Here is a 23,248-nt window from a genome sequence, read left to right on the forward strand (position 1 = left end):
TATTGTTGTGTGTGGAATATAGCAACTCAGTGAGAAAATTCTAAATTAGTTTTATCTGAAGACCACGTGATTCATTTTAAGCAAGACGAATTGTTGTATAAAATTTTAGATGTTAATGGAAAACAAAATTGTACATTAAATTCAAAGTTTGAATAAAAGATGGCCAAAAAAAAAATTGAAGTCTCTTACTATTCTAATGAATTAAAAGTGATGAATTATTAGTTTCCGTCTGACCGCGCTAATGTATGATTTCGAAATGACTTTACCACGATAAACTGCCGACACACTCGCATGTGCATATGAAACGTAAAAAAAATATATATATATAAAAAAAGCGAACAATAACAGAGTGGAATTAGTCATGGAAATTAATTACGGCGCTGTGTGTTCAAGCAAAAATATATGTCTCCGATCATGTAATGAATAGACTTGCATAATCCTCCTACCGGAAACAATGAATGAAAAGCCGTCTGAGAAGAGATTCATCACAAACTTATCTATCAACCCCGTGAAGGATTAGTCAAATTAGTATAGAATTGAACAAAAAAGAAATAGTATAGAAATTAATTTTCTCCAACTAAGGCAATTTTCTAGTGTCGATGTTATTTGCAGGTGATATTCGTTGGTTCATACATTTTTCTGAAGTAACCTACATCACACACAATACTATAGAATAATACAGGTATTGCAGATTCATTAAATCCATATATATACATCTGTAAAGTTAAATTTAAGCAACGTCTTTCTGGCGACATCATTCATACTAACCTCATATAAATATGGCCACAAGAAAGAAAGAAAAAAAAAGGCAAGCTAAATTAACTTTTCGAAATTGTGTTATAGGTTACAGATGGAAGTGACCTCTTGTAATTTCAACAGGTTGTACTTGCGATGGTCATCTGTATTAAATATAATATACCTGCACCTCTATTACTTTTCAAGACGCGTCCTTTCAAACAATGCGTGTAACGTATCAATAACAATATCCAATATCCTACACAATTTATATCTAAACGATCTTCAGTTTTTTTCCTCAAACAGCGAATTATATCAGGTAGGACTTTGATTAACCTCTCAGCCTGCCAGGCAGTGATAGTGGGAAACATACATGGATACAAGTATGGTCCCTTTGTAGATGAAATTGAGGGAAGGGGGATGGAGGGGGGGGGATCATGGAGGAGAAATGATTTCCGACAACTGCAGTGCAAGAATGGATCCGCATTGCAAAGAAGATGAACACCTTACATCAATGAAAAGAATTTCGCCCTAAGGATTTGTGAGTAGGGTTGTGAGAAGGGTTTTGAGTAGGGCTGTGAGGAGGGTTTCTGGAACGGTCATTATAGAGAATAGTAGAAAGAATCGAGGCAAATTATGACGAAATGGATAAACTTCCCCGAGCGTTTCAGTTTGCGCTAGTGCGAAACAATGACGGGTGCTGTGTGTTGTATATGTTTGCCCATACTCTGCAGTGTGTAGCCTATACATTGATCAACATCTGATGGTAAAATATCAGAGCAATATTCTGCAGTGATTGATCGCTAATTAGTGCTTAACTTACCATTGATATTCGATTCTGATAAAAGGTGTCTCTCAAACGCATACTAACGACGTTATGTTAGTATAATAAAGTGGCTGTTTTCAGTTAATTGGTCTTCAATTTCCGGTAAAAACTAAACATACCCAGCCAGCATGCCCAGTTGGGGCCCAATTGGGTTTCACTCGGTTGAATTGGGCCTGGTTGGGCCAGGGCCAGCCCACTCAGTGCCCATTCGGGCACAATACAGTTTGGCCCTTCTGGTTAACATACTTCAAAACATTATTGAGATGTTCAACACATACTTGTTTTTTTGCTTTGGAAAGCTTAGGTTCTTCCTTAGGCCACCAATCCTTGACAACAGTTAATTCATTAACGTAGTGGCCCAATTGGGACAGACTCGATTTTTGATCAGGTTGGCCCTCATGTATGGCCCGCTTCGGGCCCATTCGGGAGCAAGACGGTTTCACCAGGGGCTTTCTGTGACTGCGTCGAGTGGGGGGGGGGGGGGGGGTGTACGGACCCAAATTTACCGACCAAAATTGATTGTTAGCAATCTCGCTCGAAAAATGAGGTTAGTCTGCGAAAAATATGTTAAATTGGTAAGATTGTTAGCCGAAAAAACTGACAAGAAAAGAAAAAGAAAAGAAAGAAGGTCCTCAGTATATTTGATTTTACCGAGGAACTCACGAACACCCCCCACCCCCCCCCCCCGTACGGTACGCCCCTGGGTTTCACTCTTTCGGCTGACCTACTTCAATGTATATATCTCATTACCACACTGCACTATCGTTATGACAAAGCCAACTGGCAACACTGATTCCCGAATTAGGCGCGTTTTTTTGCCACCAATACGTATCGCGCTCCATATGCCCTCACGTGATCATTCTACGACAATAAAGCTAAAGAAATGACCGAGAACGCTTTCCGAAATCCGATATGATTCAACGAAATCCATCGAAATAATTCAATTCACAATTGATAATTCAATCATTCACTCGAAAGGAGTTGGTACTCGGTGAGTATTTTGGAACAATTTTTTTTTCTGTGAGGGTGTGACTTATTTGGGTGAATTTGTAGCAAGTTTTATTTCCTTGCACCCTCATCTCCAGAAGTGTAAACTTTCTGTGACGGGTTTCCTCGTTTGGAAAATACTCTAAGGGACTCACCAGAGGAATACATGCGTCATCTTAGCTTGGGACCTCCGCGACATATGGATTATTACTATTACGAGTACCAGCTGACCTTTATTAATATACTTAATTACAGCTCTACACGCATATCTTTACCTCGGGAACTTCAACCCTTAATATCTATATTTGTTCGGACATTGCCCGCTCGTGTAATTTACTGCTCCGCGAGCTCTTGGCCTAACGATCACCTCCTGTCCGCGTCGCAGGTGATTATTGTTTATCAGCGTAGCCTAGCGTGGTTGCTGTTCATAGGATGGTAAGCCTAGGCGCCCTATAGTCTACTACTACTTCGCGCCACCTTCTGGAAGTTCCAACCACGGCTTGGCGTAAAGATTCTCACGCCACCGATCTAAGCTTGGACTGAGCGACGGTGCACTGTGTGTATTTTCGTGTATTGGAGGACCGACCACTTTTCATTTAATTTTACTAGGCGGACTGATCCAAATTATTAGATCAGAGGTTTGTTTAACAATACCCTTAATCTAGTATAAGTTATAGCATTATCAGGCAACTAGCCTAGACCTAATGGCATGTCATTTCGTGTATTACTCGCGACAGCCTATCCTTACGGTCTACATAGACTTAGACTTTTACAGTTGCAATGCAATCGCGGTTGGTGTATTATTATAAACTTTTCATAGATAAGTCTCCTTGTTCGTTTTCAAATACACCTGTCTCGTAGTGGATCACCACGCATTAATTTTCTCTTTGTAACCGATTCAACGGCATATTCTTTCGATCACTATCATAGGCCTGAAGGACCTGTACATAGCATAGACTGTAATTAGAAGAGGAGCCACTGTTGCAGACTTGCTTCTGTATACCATAGATAAGCTACGTCACTATCCTACCAACGACTGGGTCATTCTTCGCTGTGCTGCAGGCATTTAACAACCTTACGGAATTCGCCAGCAATTCTTCAGGTCACAGAGTTCTCCGTCAATCTCCAGTTACTGCTCCTTGGCTAATCTCACATCTCCAACATTTTAAGGACGCTGTTCAACGAGAGCACCCACCCATTATTGTTGCCTGTATTACTATTCCTACAGCCTCCTTTGTTAAGTTCCGGGAAAGTAGGCAGCTGTTTTCGCCAATACTCACTACTGAACAACTCAAGGCCTGTCAACACGATCTCGACAATCAATTGGACGCAGTCAACCTATTCATCCGTTGTTTCAATCATCAACCGCAAGACAATTTCAACATTCGTAAATATGTATTTTTCATGTTCAAACTTTTTTTACATTTTTGTAGATTAAAGGGGGCATTTATTCAAACTGTAGTTCACCTATCTGATACTTAGAGCATTGAAAATCATATCGGTAGCCCTATTTCCATATTCATAGCATGTTCAGTTACCAAGATATGACTGTTTGCAGTTTGTTATTTAATAGGAGTAGAATGGCCACACCATATTTTTCATGTCAATACCTGGCTATTACTAAAAGTATTATATTTCCCTTTGAAATATATATAATATGTTTCCACACATTCCTTACATGTGAAATAAATAATTTTGTGTAAACATCATCTAAATCCCAAGTGCTGACATAACATGTTAACATTTTAGAACGGATAGGGTTATAACTTGCATGTTTATATGACTATGAATAACAATTTAAAACATAGGAATTGCTACAAACCTAAGGAACTGATGTCATCAAATATTAGTGTTGCCGTTCTATTATATTTCTTAGGAATTTTCCAAATGCTCATATTCTGTCGCACTCAATTTTTCCAACTGTCGCACTCTAATTTTCACATATTCTTGTAATTTGTGAGTGTCCTAAAATTTTCGGTCAAAATTGACCTTTAATCAGTCATATTTACCACGTTTTCCTTGTCATATTGAGAAATTGTGTCTCGCGATCCTTATACTCCACCATAACAAAACTTTGTATGATTTTGAATATTCTAAAAGAAATGCCTAGAACTACTGTACAACGTTCAGCTTCAATTTGGTTAATTTACGTATTAATTTTGCTATTAGGTGGGTTGACCCTGTTCACTAGCTTACATTGGCACTATGGTATGTACAATTGAAACACTCAATGCTAATCTATGGAAGCTTAAAAGTGCCATCAACATAAGAAAAACTTTGCCCCATAAATTGACATTTTTCAGTCTATTGTTTAGATAGCAAAATAAAATCTTATCAAATATCAGAAAATGTTGGATTGCTCAGTTGCTTTAACTGAGCAATTGAAAAATTTTCTGAAAACGTTTAATTGAAAACTAATCATATCTCGTCAATTGGACATTTTTCTGCAAAATGTTTAATTGACAACTTATCATATCTCGTCAATTGGAAATGTTGCTGCGAAATGTTCAATTGTTCACTTCATTCCATCTGAGCAATTGAAACATTTTCTGCACAATGTTTAATTAACAACTTATGGTATCTCATCAACTCAACATTTTTCTGCAAAATGTTTAATTGTTCATTTCATTCCAAATTCTCAGCTGGAATGAAGTGAACAATTGAAATTGTTTCATGTGAGTGATAAATAGCCCCCCCCCCCCCCAGGAAAATAATATTAAGCGTGTTAGTAAAAAGCACTGTATTTTTTGGTAATTCACTATGTCGTCGAATATAATTTGTTGAAAAAAAGTTTTCCCTTTCGTTACATTAACATAGCTTTTGTAGTCAGTAGTCTATGTAGCCTTCAAGCAGATAACTATACTCAGTTGCTTACTGTGTAGTGAGGGCCAGTGGTACAGATGTATCGAAAAATAATTCCGCATAATTCCACATGGTAATGTTGATGAGTAGTACGGGGGGGGGGGGGGTACAAGGCAGCAGTTGGAATTTTCTGGCTCCAAAATCCATCCAGTTGGAATTTCAGCCACTACACCCCCCCCCCCCCATCATCAGGCCTTAGCTACGTCCCTGTGTAGAGATGGGATGGATAGCTACTGGCATGATTTTTAAAGCTTGATAACATACATAAATCACATTTTGAGTACACTTGCCCTTTAATGTGAATTTTTATGCTTAGTACTAAACCATTCCATTCTTTTTCATTGTGTCGTATCTACATTAAACGATTATACACCTTAATTCTTGCTCATCAATGTTCTTTATTCTAGAGTACATCCATCCATTTATATTTTTGTGTTTTCCAGATTTACTGTAGCAATATTTTTTATTACCTATGTCATTATCTTGTCATAAAACATAGAAGATGTTTATTCTCACCTTGCCAGAAAAAGTAAAAGTTCCGCTTTCGGTCGCGATTTTAAATGAGTTCATGTTTTTATGATTCCATTTGATCTAGAGGATACATACTGTTGGCCCTGAGCAACATTCGCATTGCATTTGCAATGCAAAAGTATGTGCAATATATAGCATCTTGCCCTCATCGTTAACATTTGCAGGGTTTGCCTGGACATTCTATTCTTTCTCCAAATGCCAAAATGCTCCCTCCAATTAGGATGCATATAGTTTCAGTTCTGAGAGTTTCATATTTTTTCTTTAAATTAAAATGTAATTATGGAGTTTATGAATTATTGTTTAGTTTTCATTGTTGTCTTCTTGAAAAATACATTTCAATGAATGTAGACATGAATACATTTGTTTTTATTTGGATTTGTTTCTGAGGCAATTAATCTCTGCTGTACCACGACAGTACATGAACGGTTCAAGTGTTATTGATTCAACAACCTACTATAATATGTGGGACACAAGTGCAACCAAGCTATATCCAGCTCTTCTCTCGTCCTTTGGATGATAGGGGCGACTACACTTTCACGCTGAGACAAACTTATGACTTTTACAAACACTTCCTGCATGCTCCCAGGGCTGTTATTTTACGTCCCCATCCCATGGTCGTGATTGAAACTTGGCCTTCAGCCACTTTCCCGAATGCTGAGAGGTGGTAAACCTGTAGATAACTGAACTATTTTAAGGGACACAGTGAAACAGCTGGGCTTAAAATTTGGACCACACAGTTGGCCCAGTTGGGCCCAGTGTGGGTTTCACTTGGGTCAAGCCCAATCAACTGGGCCCGAAATGGGTCCCATTTGGGCCCCATGCAGTTAGCCTGATTGGGCACAGTATAAGTTCTGTGTGGGCCAAAACGATTGGGGCCCAGAATGGGTCCCAGGTGGGCCCCATACAGCTGGCCCGGTTGGTCCCCGTATGGGATTGGTTTGGGCCCCAATCAGTCTCGCCCAACTGGGACCAGTTTGGGCCACTCGTGGGCCCCAATCTGTTTGGCCCAATTGGGTCCTGTGTGGAACGGAATGACAAATCTGAATGGGCCCCAATTGGGAAGCCCAATTGGGGCCCACTTGGCAGCCCGAGTGAAACCCAATTGGGCCCCAACTGGGCATGCTGGCTGGGATAATATACCAAATATGTCTCAAACTAACATTGGCTTTGGTAACGAGAAAAGGATATCGTCCCAAATATTTTCACCAATTAAATGAACGTGTACTGGCGCGTAACTATATATATATGGACTCTGTTTTTATACAAATCTACCAATTTTGTCGTTCCGAGACGCTTTTATATGGGAAATATATACAAAAGTTGGTTTACGAAATAATCTTTGTTACTTGAGATTGACAAGGTGATTGAATACTTCAACTTTAAGTGTTCAGGCTGATAAATTGCCCTAAATGAATCTAATTTGATAGCGAATGATATACTTGTGAGGAAACCCCATCGGAATTGTCCTCCTCTGGGAAACAGTCCAGTCACCGGGAACTATTTTTATTTTTTATTAGCATAAGTGTACATCCTGGCAGGGTGGGTTTGCCAGGTCTGGGGAAACCTCCAATTATTTTTCCTAAGTAACTCCCTTCTCTCTTTTAAAGCTTCCAAATATTTGTACTGCTTGTCTTCCATTTCATTCGTTACTCTAAATTGCTCGATTGTCTGTTTTTCTCAATCCAAAAAAAAGTTAACCTGCATGCAGGAGCCGTGCACGGCTCGAACAGGACTTTAATTCTGACCACGCACGAATGGTATATATAAAACAAGGAACCACAAATCAACGAAAAACTTGCCGTTTAATCATATATACATATACTCCAATCGACCTTTTGACCAAATATTTGCTTAAATGAATGTAGAGTTAACGAACTGCTAATATCTATATCGAAATTATCCTCATGAAAGATAGTCAACAGAGAGTGTTTGATTAAAAGCTTCAGTTCTTGATTCAGACCAGAGATATTACAGAACTATGATGAAGAATAGCTTCAAGGAAACAATTCAGACACGTACTTGCCAAGACCTTAATAATGCATTTATTTGCCTGTGGAAAATTACAAACTGCGAATAGAGCCTGACGTGCAGGATTCAATTAAAACACTAACTAAATTTTTATGCAAATGTTGAGCGGAACACTGATGTTTATATCAGACCAGGCATACTTTTTGCTGTCCATACCAAGAGTGGAGAAGAAAGAAAGAAAAAAAAAAACAAGAAAGAAGAGGGAAAAAAAAACTTGTACATAGTCTGTTTCAAGGAAAATTTGATTCTTTGTGAAGTCTCCCTTAGTTGAGTTTGAAACGCCATTACTGTCAACTGTTATAGGCTATAAACAAAGCTAACTGATAATTGTAATTGATGAGCACATTATTGATAAAGTGTCAAAACCGTATAGCACACAATGCATGTGGAAAAAAAAAAGTTAAAAAACACATTTAACGTATTTTTTACCACAGTATAAAGGAGGAATATTGTGTCGTCAACAGAAGTATCGCAATAGTCGTTAAAGCAAGCAATAGTTCGGCTCGCTGTGACCGAATTAATACTCTCTTCTTTTTTTACTTTGAAAGCATATATCGTTGACAAGCCAAATGCTCAATAGTGAGATATTCCAGGTCTATCAGTCAAAAAATCCAGACTCTTCAACGAAACCTCAGGAATACCGCCAATCTACTTGGATTTTCGATAGAAAATCTTGGATTAACGGTGGATAAATCTGCAATATCAATATATTTTCCAGGTTTATCTATCGAGGCACCTGGATTATCGGCAAAAAACTTAGATTATCGATGGATATTCCAAGATATTTGAAAATATTACACGTATAAAGTACCGATAATCCAGGTTTTCTCGCGAAATTCTAGGTTCATCGGCGATAATCGAGGATTATCGGTCGGATATCATTGTTTATCAGTCGAAAATCCAGATTTACCGAACGATAATCCATGTTAATTGATCGAAAATCCCAGGTTTATCATCGATCGAAGATCCAGGTTTATCAGACGAAAATCAACGGTTTGAACCGATAATCCAGGTTTTCCAAGTGATAATCTAGGTTTATCTGTGAAAAACCTGGATTTTCCGTCGATATTCGTGGTTTTTCAAACGATAATCCAAGTTTTTCATCGATAATCCAACTTAAACGGTGATAGTCCAGGTTTTCGAGTGAGGTTCCATGTTTATCGTTCAAAAACCTGGACTTTACGTTGATAAACCTGGATTATTGGTCAATATTCCAGGTTTATCGGTCCATATTAAGTTCCAGATTTTTCCTTCGAAAACCCTGGAATCTCTATCTATTGGGCAATCGGGTTGCATATATATCTGACCCTTTGTGGGTCAATTTAAATGCGTGATCGATGACGTATAATGTCCAAGAAACGGCTATACGTAATCCCATCTTAAACTCTCTTCAAAAACACTTAAGAGGACAGTGGATATAGTCCAGAAGTGGAGTCTATATTACCATGAAAGAACTATGCTGGTATTTCAAACAGTACACACAATAGCATTACGATTCTCTGACTGATATCGTGTGCTATACCTAACCAGTGTTATAGATTCGGTAATAATAATTATAAATGTTGGGATTGGCATGACAACCTACAGTACACTCAAACCATGGAACTATTCCCATGTCGAGAGAACTATTACGAGGCTCCTTTGAAGAGAAAATGTACAACATAATAACTAATAACACCAAAAGGACTATAGACTCATACATCTTGCTAATTACACAACACGAAATTGAGACTGCAATTAGGCCTATACCCCTGTACTACGCCGGATACATGTAAATACACGCCATTTAGTATCATTTGGAGCAGATCTGGATCTCAGTGTTAGCTGGGACCATTTGATATCCCAAGACTTTGCTGCTGATCGATTAAGCTCGATTGCATTACATTTTTACAACATTTTGGTTTATAACGTCAAGATATGGGTGTATCGGGGAAATAATTTCAACGGGCTAATACCCCCAAATTAAATATCATCCTCGTGAAAAATAAATCGTTGATGGCACCCAATCGAAACCCACTTAACACCCATTTCTCCTTTCTAATACTGCCAGGCATTATTATACCCTTTCAATTTACTTGAAGGTCAACTGATATCGGTAATTTGACCAATATTTAAGCATGCTCAAAACTGCTAAAAGTTTTCTGAAGTACTTTTTCTAGTGGTTCTGATCCTCCATATTATACACATATATCTTCACTATGGTGTGGACAAATTCGTTGTTAAAATATTAAGCGCATCTTGTGTCCATATAGCAACACAAAAAGAAGTATGTATACAACACAGTAACAATAAAAATAAGAACAAGTTGGTAACACGGCTATGCAAGACCAACACAGGCACAATGTTCCGCACTGAAAAAAAAACCTGCAAGAATGTAAACCACAAATTTTATTACCGTACTAGCTGCCCCGTTCTGTTCCAAAATGGCGGTCATCCCTATACGTGTGTTATGGAAGTGGGGTGGGAGGGGTGACATTGAAAACATAGCTTTGTAATTTTTGTTTGTAAATTCTTTGTTTTATTTTTTAATTTATTTGAGCATTCCAGCACCGTAGCTAAATCTGAGACTTAAAGGAAAATAGTGTTCAAATTGTCAATTCGAGGCCAAATAATTTCAAGAAATACAATGAGAAATTTTTAGCGTATTTTTCACGATATATGGAACATATTAGAATTAGAATGAGAATATAGTTCACACATATTATATACACATAATATACACATAATATAGTTCGACATGTTCTACTGATTGTGATCAACCGTTAACGATGGTTCAAATTTCATTGTATTCTAATATACGAAATCAGTCAATCATTCTCTTAAGACCCTTACCATCACTTGTACACCATCTCAACAGAATCATCAAGCATGCCGAACTGCAGGTATATTGCAAATGTTAACCAGAATCACGTCCCAAAAATATGATAGAACTCAATAGTTGAAGTCACTCCTATATCAAACCATCATCATGCAACTACCACACTGAAATCATTTTTCACCAAATAGCCATGTATATACTAATCTTACTGAAAGTAACACTTTATGTTCGTTTTGTCACAGCTTTACCAAGCCAACATGCATGGAGAAATGTTCAAAATAATGAGATACATACGGTGTCCTTGATCAGCGATGTGGATTTAGTTGGTGGGGTGGGGACGTACACCCCCATTTCAACCCCAACACAAACAAAAACAGTTAAAAGTAAACAACATTGAGTGTAGCTGCTTAGTGACATATCTTTTATAAAATAAGATGTTTAAAGTTCTTTCAATTTCTATGCCTTATTATCATTTTTTTCAATATTATTATCAGCATATGAAATTCACATGTTGATGATAAAAATTCATTTAGGGCTAGATCTGTGAATACAACAATACTACGGACGTAATGTACCAGTGCAGGAATGAAGTTAAAGGTGGTGCGGTGTGTCTTATTGCCAGAGTGGACCATAGGCTAACTGTACAATATAGTATTGTCCTCTTATGTCATCATTGGAGATGAAATATGCGACACCTTCGATACAGTCGTCCCATTAGTTCCCATATCTACCATCAGGGTACTGATTTCTTTATTCTTATTCAATGCTCCGCTTTGTCTTCTAACCTTTTTACTCCGTGTCAAGCATCTCATGGCATCCATCATACCACTGTGAAAGTCCTTGTTTCGTCTTGCGTAAATGATTGGGTTTACCAGAGAATTGACGAAAGCTATATATTCGCAAACAGTTTGCACTATAATCAAAACGACGGCACTATAAGTAAAATAAATTTCGAAAAAGAATTGAAAACTGGTCGGAAGCCAGCAAATACCAAATGCGCCTACGACGATCGTCATGGTAACCAGACCCCTAGCACGTGATCTTGCATCACTGTTATCATTATTCTGTGATGTCAATTGACTGTGATTGCGTATATGTTGCATGACACGCCGGAGTAAAATGGCGTACAAGAAAAGCATACAGATAAAGTACACAGGAATGAAAATCGCTATAACTAGTAGGACCGTGGCTATGTCGTTGTCGCCACCATGATCGCCATCACAAACCCATTGGTCCCCCTCACCACCGGGAACCAAGAAGGGTACAACTCCAAATAAGATATTGTAGATCCATATGATGAAGATTGCAATCTTTGCTCGTAGAGGTGTAACGATGGTTACATAGCGAAGAGGGCAATACACCGAAATTAATCTGTAAATAAAAGACAAAGAAATAGGTCAAATGATGAACAGCTGTTCTCATAATGTCCACTACTCGTCACCGGCATATGATTTCTTCTCAATTGATTCCTAGAACGTATAATGCGAATCTGGTACATATGTATATGTTTTACGTATATACATATCGTTGAGAACCACATCGTCGCTGCTCGATGACCCCACCCACCCAAAACTCTGTACCTCACCCTTTCCTCCCCTCCTTTACCTGACCCCCCCCCCTCCCCCACCTCGATTTGTAAACCAACACTCTCAGACGTCGCAGGCGGGTTCATGCTTTATGTTGTGGGTGTATTGTACTCTTATTTTGACTAATATGCTTCATCGTCAGTGTGTGACAAACAAAATCCATGGACTAGATACCTTCCTACATGGCTGTAGATATTCCACATAACCGGTTTTGAACCAATCTACTAATTGTAACCACATAAACACTCGGCAAATCCTTGGGGGGGGGGGGGGGAATACCAGGGTATATTAAACTATACGAAAGATTTCGTTCTTTTGTAAAACTTGTCTTTGAAAGATAATTGAGTAGATATGAATTAGTTCGCAATCATTGTAAATACTTAATAATGACTAATTATGGTGTTATGAAAATGAGAGAAAATTGAGATTTGGATCATAATAAACACAATAATTGTTTTCGCTGTGATGTTTGTTCATTTGTTTGAATATTCTTGCTATTTTTTGAGAGGGAGAGAGATAAACGTTACTTTAGTAATCTACAGATCAGTCGAGTTTTAATGGATTTACTAATATGCTCCTTTAAGGATAAATTGATGATGCCGCCGGTTCCTCAGGACAGACCTTAAATGGTAATGACAATCCGTTGTGATACAAATTGAAATGTATTATGAAAATGCAATTTGGACCCACACACACACACACACCCATATATATATATATATATATATATATATATATACATATATATATATATATATATATATATATATATATATATATATATATATATATATATATTCAATATATATTCAATATATATTCAATCTGAAAGCTAATTGGTTTGTTCAGAGGAGAAAATCAAATATTTAGGCTTGTTTGTCGAAACTCTCCCCAAGAGGGAATTTTAGTGCATTTTCTCGGATATCGAAAGATATAAGATATATAACCGTGAACCAATGTTCAGTAATAATTGTGTTCTGAAAGCTGCCTGCCAAGTCAGATTAATAACTGCAGGCGAAGAACTATCAAAAACAGGCGAACAGAAAAATGGAACCTCGTTATATAGGATGGTAGAAAACATTAACGACCATATTTGAATGTAGTGACGCAAACCGTTTCGATTAAGTGCTTTAAGTTATTGTATATTATGTATATATATATATATATATATATATATATATATATATATATATATATATATATATATATATATATATATATATAAATGAAAATGTATGTATGTGTGAGTGCGCGTATGTATGTATTTATATAGACAACGTATTCATGGTGGTAAATTCTGGAAGGGTGGTGGGGAGTTCACCCCACAGTGCAAATCAGATGGTCTAAAATCGGAACCAAAGTCAGTATGATATTTTTACCCATGGATGTTATTGCTAGAAATAAAGAATCAACTCGAAAGCACTTTAGTCCTACACTTATGAACATGCAGCACACAGGGGTATTTTATGCTTCCCCCACACTCCACTTTTTCCATCTTCGCTTTTCAAAACTTTCCTTGGCCTCTCAACAATATATATTCTATAAATCTATTTTTTTTATAGACATGTAGGTATATATAAACGACGTTTGATTTTGCATCCACACTGATACACCTTTTTGACAATGAGATCAAATGTGAAAAATTGGCAATGGTAAGATTATGTTTCCAATTCCATTTTTATCTCTCTGAATGTCAACTGTTTTGTACGAAGACCTAGAGAGGACATGGTAAAAAAAAATTATTACGTACGTACGTAATATTTATTACGTACGTACGTAATATTTATTACGTACGTACGTGATCATTTTACGTTCTATACCGAAGATAGTAAGAAGTGGCGGTACGCGGTACGTATATACTGTAACACATTTGTCTACATGCAAGAAGTCAGAAGTCAAGCTTATGCAGCCTATAGACTAGTTAACTCAAAAATGCCAGAGACAGACAATTAAGGGTATGCCTGTACTTAAGCCGCCACAATTTTGTGCTGGAACTCATTCCCGGATCATTAGTCCTAGGCTCAATTAATGCATAAATAGGTCTGGCGTATGTTAGACGTAGGCCTCTGCACGTTAAGCTTGTGTTCATTGAATCTCACGTGGATAGGTCATGTGCTAGGCCAGTGATAAGGCCTGTGTAGTGTCTATTGCCGCTGTCGATCCAAGATGATGTTACGGCAACTCCCTGGTAGATCACTTAAACTCCCCAGCCTATGCACATATAGCCAGGGTAATACTAATAGATGGGCGAAGGTATTTGTTAGAACAACTCCCTGATTAAACTCACACTTTATAGGCTAGGTAAGGGTAGGACAGGACTACCCTACACTACAGATAATTGTTTGAGGTTTATTTTTAGCCTTGAAATTGATTTTAAAAGTATAAACGTGGAACTGTTGATAATCATATTGTGTAGCCCTCCTGTATCAACAGCTAGCCCATTTATTATAATAACTACCACGTCAAATTCAATTCAATTAAGGTTAGTTGCTAATCTCAAATCACTGCATTGTATCAGCTAGTATTAGTATAAGGTTAGCCTACTTTACACACAAACCTAACCTAACAGGTTACTAAATGTCAAAGGTGCCTAGGGTTAAAAACCACATAAAATGCCCTGTGGAAAACAATCCCAAACAGAAATAAGACTGACCAACTCAGAGAATTATTCCAAGATTAAATTAGGGTAAGGGTTAGGTTTTCAAAAAGCATGGCACAAACTATTAGACTGAAGAAAGCGATTAATCTTCTTTTCATTCTAGTTCGTTAACACACCATTTAATACTTTAATTGTTTCATTCCTTTCCTAGATTGGTACAAACTGGAAGAGGTGAAAATGAGAAATTGAGAGAGGCTACCAAGTAACACAGCTTTGCAATAGTAGAAGGATGTCTGTAGCTTGGATGATGCACATCAAGAATGTGATTGTCGCTGTTTTTATGAGAAACAATTTGATGTTTTGCATTTCAATTCATCTCTCTGTCCACAATTGATAATACCTGTTGGTACAACTTCAATGAAACTTGCATAGAGGTGGCCTGTGATGAAAAGACTTGTGGAAGTGCTCAGGAATTTTATGTCAAAGGTCATTTAGGGGTCGGTTTAGTTAATTGTTTGGAAACGCTTCTTCCTGAGTCCACGGACGGACATGTGGATGTATGCAAAACGTGATCATAATTATGGTCATTCGGGCTCGGAGTATCAGAAATTTCATGTTCAAGGACACTTTGGTTTATACTTTAACTACTTAACTGTTAGCTCAAAAATCTTTTCAAATTAATCTTTCTTGTGATTATAATAAGCTTAACTTACCACTTTCTATTGGAGTTAAAATAATTTGCACAAGTATGTGAGGTCCAAGGATGAGCTTATTACTAAAACATTCATGGTATCGTTGGAAGCCTAATTATTGTCTTGCAGATGTTCGGTTTGTCTGTGCAAAGTGGTAAAATATAATTGTAATTAAATTAAAAATATGAATTAATTACCAATAAGTAAATAATTAAATTAAGCAAATCAATTTGGTATTAGGTCATCCCTATCATTAACAATGTGAACAAAGATCTTCTAAGACCTTCCTATCTAGTTTAATGGTAGTCAGTATATGCCCCAAATTATAGCACGCTATAATGGCAAGAAGTTTTCAAAAAGTACCTTCCAATTGTTCTCAGACATTTTTAAGGACACACAAGATGACTGAATGGGAAAATTTCCTCAAAGGTTGTAATAAAAACAGTAGAATTCTGACCAAAGGTGACCACATTTGAATATCTAGCATATTTGGGGCTAATACAGCATACCTTTAAAGAAAAGACGCTACTGACACAGGGCTGAATTTTGTCGTAACAAAGGTTATTGGGAGAGAGGCTTTGATCAAGTATTTCAAGAGACAGGTATATGGTCCATTTCTTGTTCTGTACTGAAAACTGTTCAAGTGATTTCCAAGTTGAATCCTTGTGCAAAAGTGCTTATCAAGGTCTTGGTATCCCTGTTACATTTCACAGTTGATGTCGAGCAATCAGAGCTTCAGCATGTGACGATGGTTATGCTGTAAATATGTCCTCAAAATTTTTATTTCAGTATTGCATTTCTTATATTAATTCATTGTATTAATATTTGAGGAATTAATTAAACTAAATTGCAAAAGTTCACTTATACTCAAAATTCAAAAGTACTGGAGATGCAAATAAAGTTAGCTATCAGTAACATTGATGATGTTGTTTTATAATTTATGTTCTGCTTTTTCTCAATTTGAATGCATTGCAACTTAAATGGAGAATAAGGTGGCATATTAACAAGGAAAGGGGTGATTTAACCAGGAATGAGGTGGAAAATCAGTTTAATATTAACCAGGATAATGGTGACATCAACCAGGAAATGTTGTTTAATTTAACCAGAAAGGGGTGGAACATTCTGTGATATTAACCAGGATAGTATTAGCATCAACCAGGAAATGTTGGTTAATATCACAAGGAATGAGGTGAATACCCATTCATATTAACCAGGACAGTGTCAAAATTTCACCACGAAATTTCACCAGGCTTTCCTGGTTATATCTACCAGGATTTTGTTAAAATCTCATTAACCAGGCAACTTGCATGGTGAAAACAACCAGGATAAATAGGCAGTGGCGTCACCAGACTTTTCAGTCTGGGGGGCACAGGGGGGCACCAGCATTTAATGGGGGGCACTTAGGTGGATACGGATCGCCGTCCTGGGGAGGAATCTAAGGGGAGGGGGTGACCCCCTCCCCTTTGGAAAATTATCGCATACGGAGGATGGGCTAGATGCAAAATGGTGCCACATTTGATGCTAAATTCGATCTGAAGATATCTCCAGAAATTGCTATTTTTGAGGTAATGATTTTAACATCGCGCAGAATTTTGCAGAGGATATGAACCACATGCTGTCGATATTATGCCTAACCCTATCAATAGAACCTACATTTGTTGAATTAATGTGTGCATAACCCCCGACTCCTTTCTTGTCCTTCTCGTTTTCTCCCATTATCTATTAAGATGTAACAGGTTCCAGCATCGTTATTGGCTCCTATCAGGGATCTCACCATGCAATTCAAAGTTTGATCACACATCGAGTATGGTTCAGTATGCAGGTGTGAACATTCGCCATTTGTTCCTACAAGCATCTGACCTCAAATGACCTCTGCACCCCCTACACAACAGGGTTAATATATGGGTCCACAAATATAGGCAAGTATGGTGCCTGCGGACCCTCACATTCTCACACTGACACATTTAATGTAAACATCGACACCTGTTGTGATGGCGTGGGTTACGACTTCGATACCCGACGGTCAAGGATAAACTTTTTCATTTTTTCGCAGCTCATTTGAAGAAAATACGAATTACTGTGCTTCTTTGTCCCTATGAAAAACCAACTCAGATGATGGAGTTGAATATAACAAAATATATATATATTTTTTTACCAACCCAAATCTCAGATGGGGGGCACTCGGTTTTCCAGGGGGCACATGCCCCCTGCCCCCCCCCCTTGGCGACGCCACTGTATATAGGGTAGCATATAAACGCAACTCCTGGTGAAATTTCACCAGGTTGTTTTTAGAGTGTAGGCCTATACGTAGGCCTTCATTCGTTATAATTATCAAATACGTACGTGATAATCACTACATAAGTACGTAGTAATTATTACGTACGTACGTAATAACACTACGTACGTACGTAGTAATTATCACGTACGTACGTGATAATTATTACGTACGTACGTAGTATTATTACGTACGTACGTAATAATTTTTTTTTAACCATGTCCTCTCTAAGTCTTCGTAGTTTTGCGATAACATGAAATATATTTGAGAAAAGCAATCAGTGAAATCTTTGAAAAGCTGTAAGACGTATCAGGCCGACGCCCCAGGACTGCTTGCCCGCACAGCGGACGTGTATTACTCCTGCACCGGTTAACTGTATCAGTAATACCACCGTCAGAATATGGTACATATCCACACCTGCTACGAAGGTTAAGGGGACTGCCTGAGACCAAGTGACCAAGAAAAACAGGAGGAGGAAATCTTTGAAATCTTGCGGAAAATGGTTCACTTGGCTATTTTATTGTTAATGTTTATACACTTGTATCCTGTATACAGAGTGTACCGTATACAATACAAAAAATCCGCCCTGTAGCTTCTAAGAGGTAATGTAATATCACACTGTGCCAGGAAAAGTCGATTCGCAGGACATGCATTGCTACGTCAACGAGGTAAATGAATCTGGAGGATTCATGTCAATTGGGTGCGCGCGTACCATGTATGGAGGGTCATGTGATGTGTTCCAGGGTGGTACTATACTGATATTTCTCTGTAGCAGTTCGAGAACAGTGTTAGTGACTTCGTGAAAGATTGGTCGGTTCGGACATGGGAAATAACGGCATAAGAAGGTACTGGTACTTCAGGCCTACGAAATAGTGCTAATATGCTAACGTTCAACCTTATTCTCTTGAATGAAGGCAGGCTTTCTACATAATCTTACTTATTAATACAGCTCTAGGGCACGCTTTGTCTCATATGGCCTAACGTTTTAATACACGCTATAAGTTAATGTAGAAATGGGAAATGTTTAGTTCAGTGCAACCACGGAATTCTCCATGGAACAGAGCCTAATGCTGCTCGACGGGAATATAGCTATCACGTTAGGCTACAGGCACGGTTATTGCTAGGTAACGGGTGTCGTCTGCTGCTCTAAGCACGCAAACACATTTACGTACTAGTTGGGTGAAATAATCATGCGTAATAGGGAGAGTAGTATATTAGTACCACCCTGGAACACATCACATGACCCTCCATACATGGTACGCGCGTACGCCCGTATTTACTGTGTGATAGTTTCTCCAGATTCATTTACCTCGTTGTGCTACGTAGGAAAAGGATGAATATAATTAAACCAGAAGACTACATCCTCCCACTCGTTCGTATGATCATATGAGTTCCACTACGGTGCTACTATGATGATTTACGTCAATTATGGCAACTGCGTACGAAAGATGCCCTCCCATAAAACCCATCCAAATGTATACAATGTGCAAATTGCATTGTGTCTGTACACAGTGTATAGGTGCAGAGTACTGTTTGATACACAGTAAACACAGTAGGTAATAACGAACCAATATTAATTACATACCAAAATAAAAATTGGACCAGTGGCTATTTAAGGCCTAGCGTGGGGTATATTCTGCATTGTACAGGTGCAGAGTACTGTGTGATACAGTACACATAGTAGGTAAAATTGAACCAACATTACATACTACATACCAAATTGGACCAGTGGCTGTTTAAGGCCTAGCCTGGGCTATTTTCTGGTGAGCCTCTAACATGGGGTGATGGCAAAATCTCAATTAACCAATGTATACAGGACAGAATATGGAAAATGTAGTAGGTGGGTGGCTACCTTTATTTTCACTAATTTCTTATCCCAGGGAGAGAAATTGTTTTGCTGCTCATGAATAATTCATTGGTGTATTAACTTACAAAAAATGCAACATTCATTACTCATTAGGCTAATCCTGTAATGCGTCATTATGTTTGGGGAGTACAGCTGCTGCAAGAGAAGTTTACTTGTGAGACTGATTTCATATGCTATTACCCTTCAAGTTTAGTCTTTAGTAGTATTTTTACTACGATTAGAATCTACACGGTTGGCCTAGGCAGTTTCTGTTACTCTCGGCATCCCATACTTTCAGCTGATCACTTTCCGCACACAAATATCAGATGCGGAAATAACTTTTATTTTTCACTTGTAAGCATGTACATTGTATGTTCTTCTGCAATTTTAGGAAACCAAATCCGAGATGATGAAAATAATCTGGGAAAGTATTAGAGAAAGTCCCTTCCCAACTTTAAATGTCCCATGACTTCTTCAGTGCCACCTCAATTTTATTAGGCCTAACATAACAGGAGGTCTCTGTTGAAAGAGACCTAGGTATCTACATTGACTCATCTCTGTAACCTTCTAAACATTGCCATCTTGAAGCTGCTAAAAGAGGTAATAGGGTTTAAGGTATGATCAAGAGGAACTTCAGTTTTCTGAAAGAGGACATCGTAGTTAGCCTTTATAAGCAGTTGGTTAGGCCTCATCTGGAATATGCTGTGCAGGCTTGGAACCCATATTTTGTTAAGGATAAGGAAGTACTTGAAAAGGTCCAGAGGCGGGCTACTAGAATGATGTGTTCCTTATTTTAGGCGGTTACAATTGTTGAATCTCACCACACTGGAGCTTAGGAGGTTACGTGGGGACTTGATTCAGGTTTTCAAGATAGTGTATGGTTTTGACAATTTATCCTTTACCGACTTTTTCATGTTTGCTAATAGTAGTTGTACCAGAGGTCATTGTCTTAAACTCCAAAAGTCACACGTGGGATTAATATTCGGCATAACTTTTTTTCTAATAGGGTTGTAAATGAGTGGAACCGTTTGCCTGCAAAAGTTGTACTTGCAAGTAATTTCAATGGGTTTAAGAATGCTTTGGACAAGCACTTTAAGCATTGTAATCGGGACTGAGGGTTTGTGTCTTCAGTTTTTTTCTCTCTCCTATAGGGTCCTTGATGGGGACTTGAGTGTCCCTCCTGATCCTTTCTTTCTACCGTAAACTAAACTATATTGTTAGGCATAGTCTACATCAGGTTTACCACTGCCGTAATCAAGATTCAAATCATGCAACTAAAAAAAAGGTTATACACAGTATATATTTGTAGGCTACCTAACGTTAGGCTATTTTGCTAGGTGTACACGATGCACCCCAAACCAATCTTAGCTAGGTTTTGCGTAACTGCCACTGAGCTTATTACTTTTAATTTTTTAGAGTTAGAGCTTACTGTTCATAGCCTAGACAGTAACACTAACGGGTACAAGTAATATGCCGAGTAGGCCTATGACTAAGAATTAGTTACCGGGGTGCCTAGCATAACTTGTGACAGTTGTCCATTTATATTTATTCATAACCCAATGTTTTCAAATGGGGTGACAAACAAAGAAATACCACGAAATTTCTATAAGGAGATCCTGGTCAGAGCAATTGTCTCTGTTCCGCCCAAAACATTTTAGGTGACGAACTTGTTGCCATGTAGCTTAGCCTTTGTCACATTGCAATGTAAGGTTAACGTTATGTCCTACTACTTAACGCTACGGCTAGGCTACTTTCGTGAATCTCGCACGGTATTGAGAACAACTTGTGCCTTAAATTCCAGACCCCGAAAGGCCAAGATATCGTGATTTAAGCAAAACTGCTTTCGTCCCGCAGAGCCACTTCTTTTCTTAACCTACGCCTAACATTCAAGCGAAATACTTCAAGAATGTATAAGAAATATTAGTGAGAGTTTACATCAAGTAGTTTTACCGAATATAGAAAGGTATAGTATGTATAGTATCGTTGATGCAGTGCTATTGCTGTCTGTTGATTGTTCGTATGACATACGACATTACGTACACAACAAGGCAACTCGGCGATGAATTATACGAGATGCATACGCACAGAATCGTTTTCTGTGGCCATGGCTCCGTGCCAAACTTTTTGGTTTGACGTCATCATTTTTTCTACAACTCGTAGTCTTAGCAAAAAAATGATGTAAACTGCAGTCATTTTCTTTACATTTAGATCCAATTATGACAAATAATTAATATCTGGAGTATAATATCCACGTAAAACTGAAATTTATGTATTATTAAACTTCATTTTTTGACACTGCTCTTAGGATTCAGTAAATTCGACATTGTGACATATGTACAGATAAACGAAACGGCGTGGAATTCTGTCCCCTCCAGAGCTGAGACCCACATCTAAGCTCGAGAATATACTCTCTCGCAAAAAACAGAATACAAATATTGGTTAAAGCTTACGTAACAAAGCTCAAATGAAACTTACCATGCAGTACCACTCAGAAAGCACTATATCTTACTGAACAAAACATATCGATGTAAGTTAATTACCTTTCTATAAAGTCTGAACACCTTAGAAGGATCAGAACATCAGTCCATAAACAATATACTTTTGGGAACCTTTAGCAAATCTTCCCAGCCTGTTAAAATTTGGTAATGATTCTGATGAGCCGTCTATAATATCTTACAATTATATACTGTTGTACTAACCTGTCCACAGCTATGGCACTAAGATGATAAATGGATGACCCACTGAATACGAAAGCAGGTAAAAAGAAGTTAAATCTCGTCGTCTCGAAACAGGTTGCTGGACTAATAATTAACCGTGGAGTTAGGTTTAATGGCAACGCAAGTAAACCGGTGAAAAAGTCAGTCACTGCAAGGCTCAATAAGAAATAATTGGACACTTTCCGTAATCTAGCATTCCTAATAAATGCTAAGATAACCAACAGATTCCCTACTACAGTTCCAATAAATACTGGTAAATAGACCAGAAGGTAGCTTACAGTGAGGAATGGGCTAAGAGCCAAACTAATCAGATTACGATCAGAAACATTGTATTCGAGAAACGAATCATTCATCATGGTCGAAGAACACTCACAAAATACAATCGGCGGAAAACGTCTTAGTTCTGCCAGACGAAAAATCTTCAAATTGATCGAGTATATGCCAGTCCGTCAGATACACTCCATAGGCCTGTGTTGTTGTATCGCTTGTACTCTGCGAACAAGGTTGCAGCTGATTCTATTCCAAGGGTCGCCGAGTTGTACTTAACAGGCCCTCAAAAATGAACATGTAGAAACCCGATATATATATATATATATGTATATGCGCAGTCGTGCTGCAAGGCTGTGAAGCCTGTGATCTGTCACGCATCTGGTGGGAGTGAACCTAATATGCAAAATAATATAAACCTCCATTGGTTATGGATGAATTCTTATTATTAGGAGGGCGATAGGGTAGAAGTATAGTAA

The 23,248-nt window shown here is 38.0% G+C and overlaps 1 protein-coding gene and 1 long non-coding RNA gene across 2 annotated transcripts; one reads left to right on the forward strand and one right to left on the reverse strand.

Annotated features, from left to right (window-relative positions):
• The first annotated feature begins 1,678 nt into the window (after positions 1–1,678).
• Positions 1,679–6,248, forward strand: LOC139971529 (uncharacterized). The gene is made up of 2 exons (XR_011794414.1): positions 1,679–3,186; positions 3,777–6,248. It is a non-coding gene; the product is annotated as an uncharacterized lncRNA (long non-coding RNA).
• Positions 6,249–7,768: 1,520 nt separating this feature from the next.
• Positions 7,769–23,248, reverse strand: LOC139970384 (adenosine receptor A2b-like). The gene is made up of 2 exons (XM_071976026.1): positions 22,485–23,248; positions 7,769–12,158 (listed from the first exon to the last, which is right to left on the reverse strand). The coding sequence occupies exons 1-2, from the start codon at positions 22,856–22,858 to the stop codon at positions 11,450–11,452; spliced, it is 1,083 nt and encodes a 360-aa protein (XP_071832127.1). The 5' UTR covers positions 22,859–23,248; the 3' UTR covers positions 7,769–11,449.

This window comes from Apostichopus japonicus, chromosome 8, assembly GCF_037975245.1.
Source record: "Apostichopus japonicus isolate 1M-3 chromosome 8, ASM3797524v1, whole genome shotgun sequence".
Taxonomy (NCBI): Eukaryota; Metazoa; Echinodermata; class Holothuroidea; order Aspidochirotida; family Stichopodidae; genus Apostichopus; species Apostichopus japonicus.

Excerpts from the sequence above, each read along its gene's own strand:
- LOC139970384 (XM_071976026.1), bottom strand. The coding sequence starts at position 22,858 with ATGATGAATGATTCGTTTCTCGAATACAATGTTTCTGATCGTAATCTG. Across the intron at positions 12,159-22,484 it reads AGTGCCATAGCTGTGGACAG|ATTAATTTCGGTGTATTGCC; the intron begins GTTAGTACAACA and ends TTTTATTTACAG.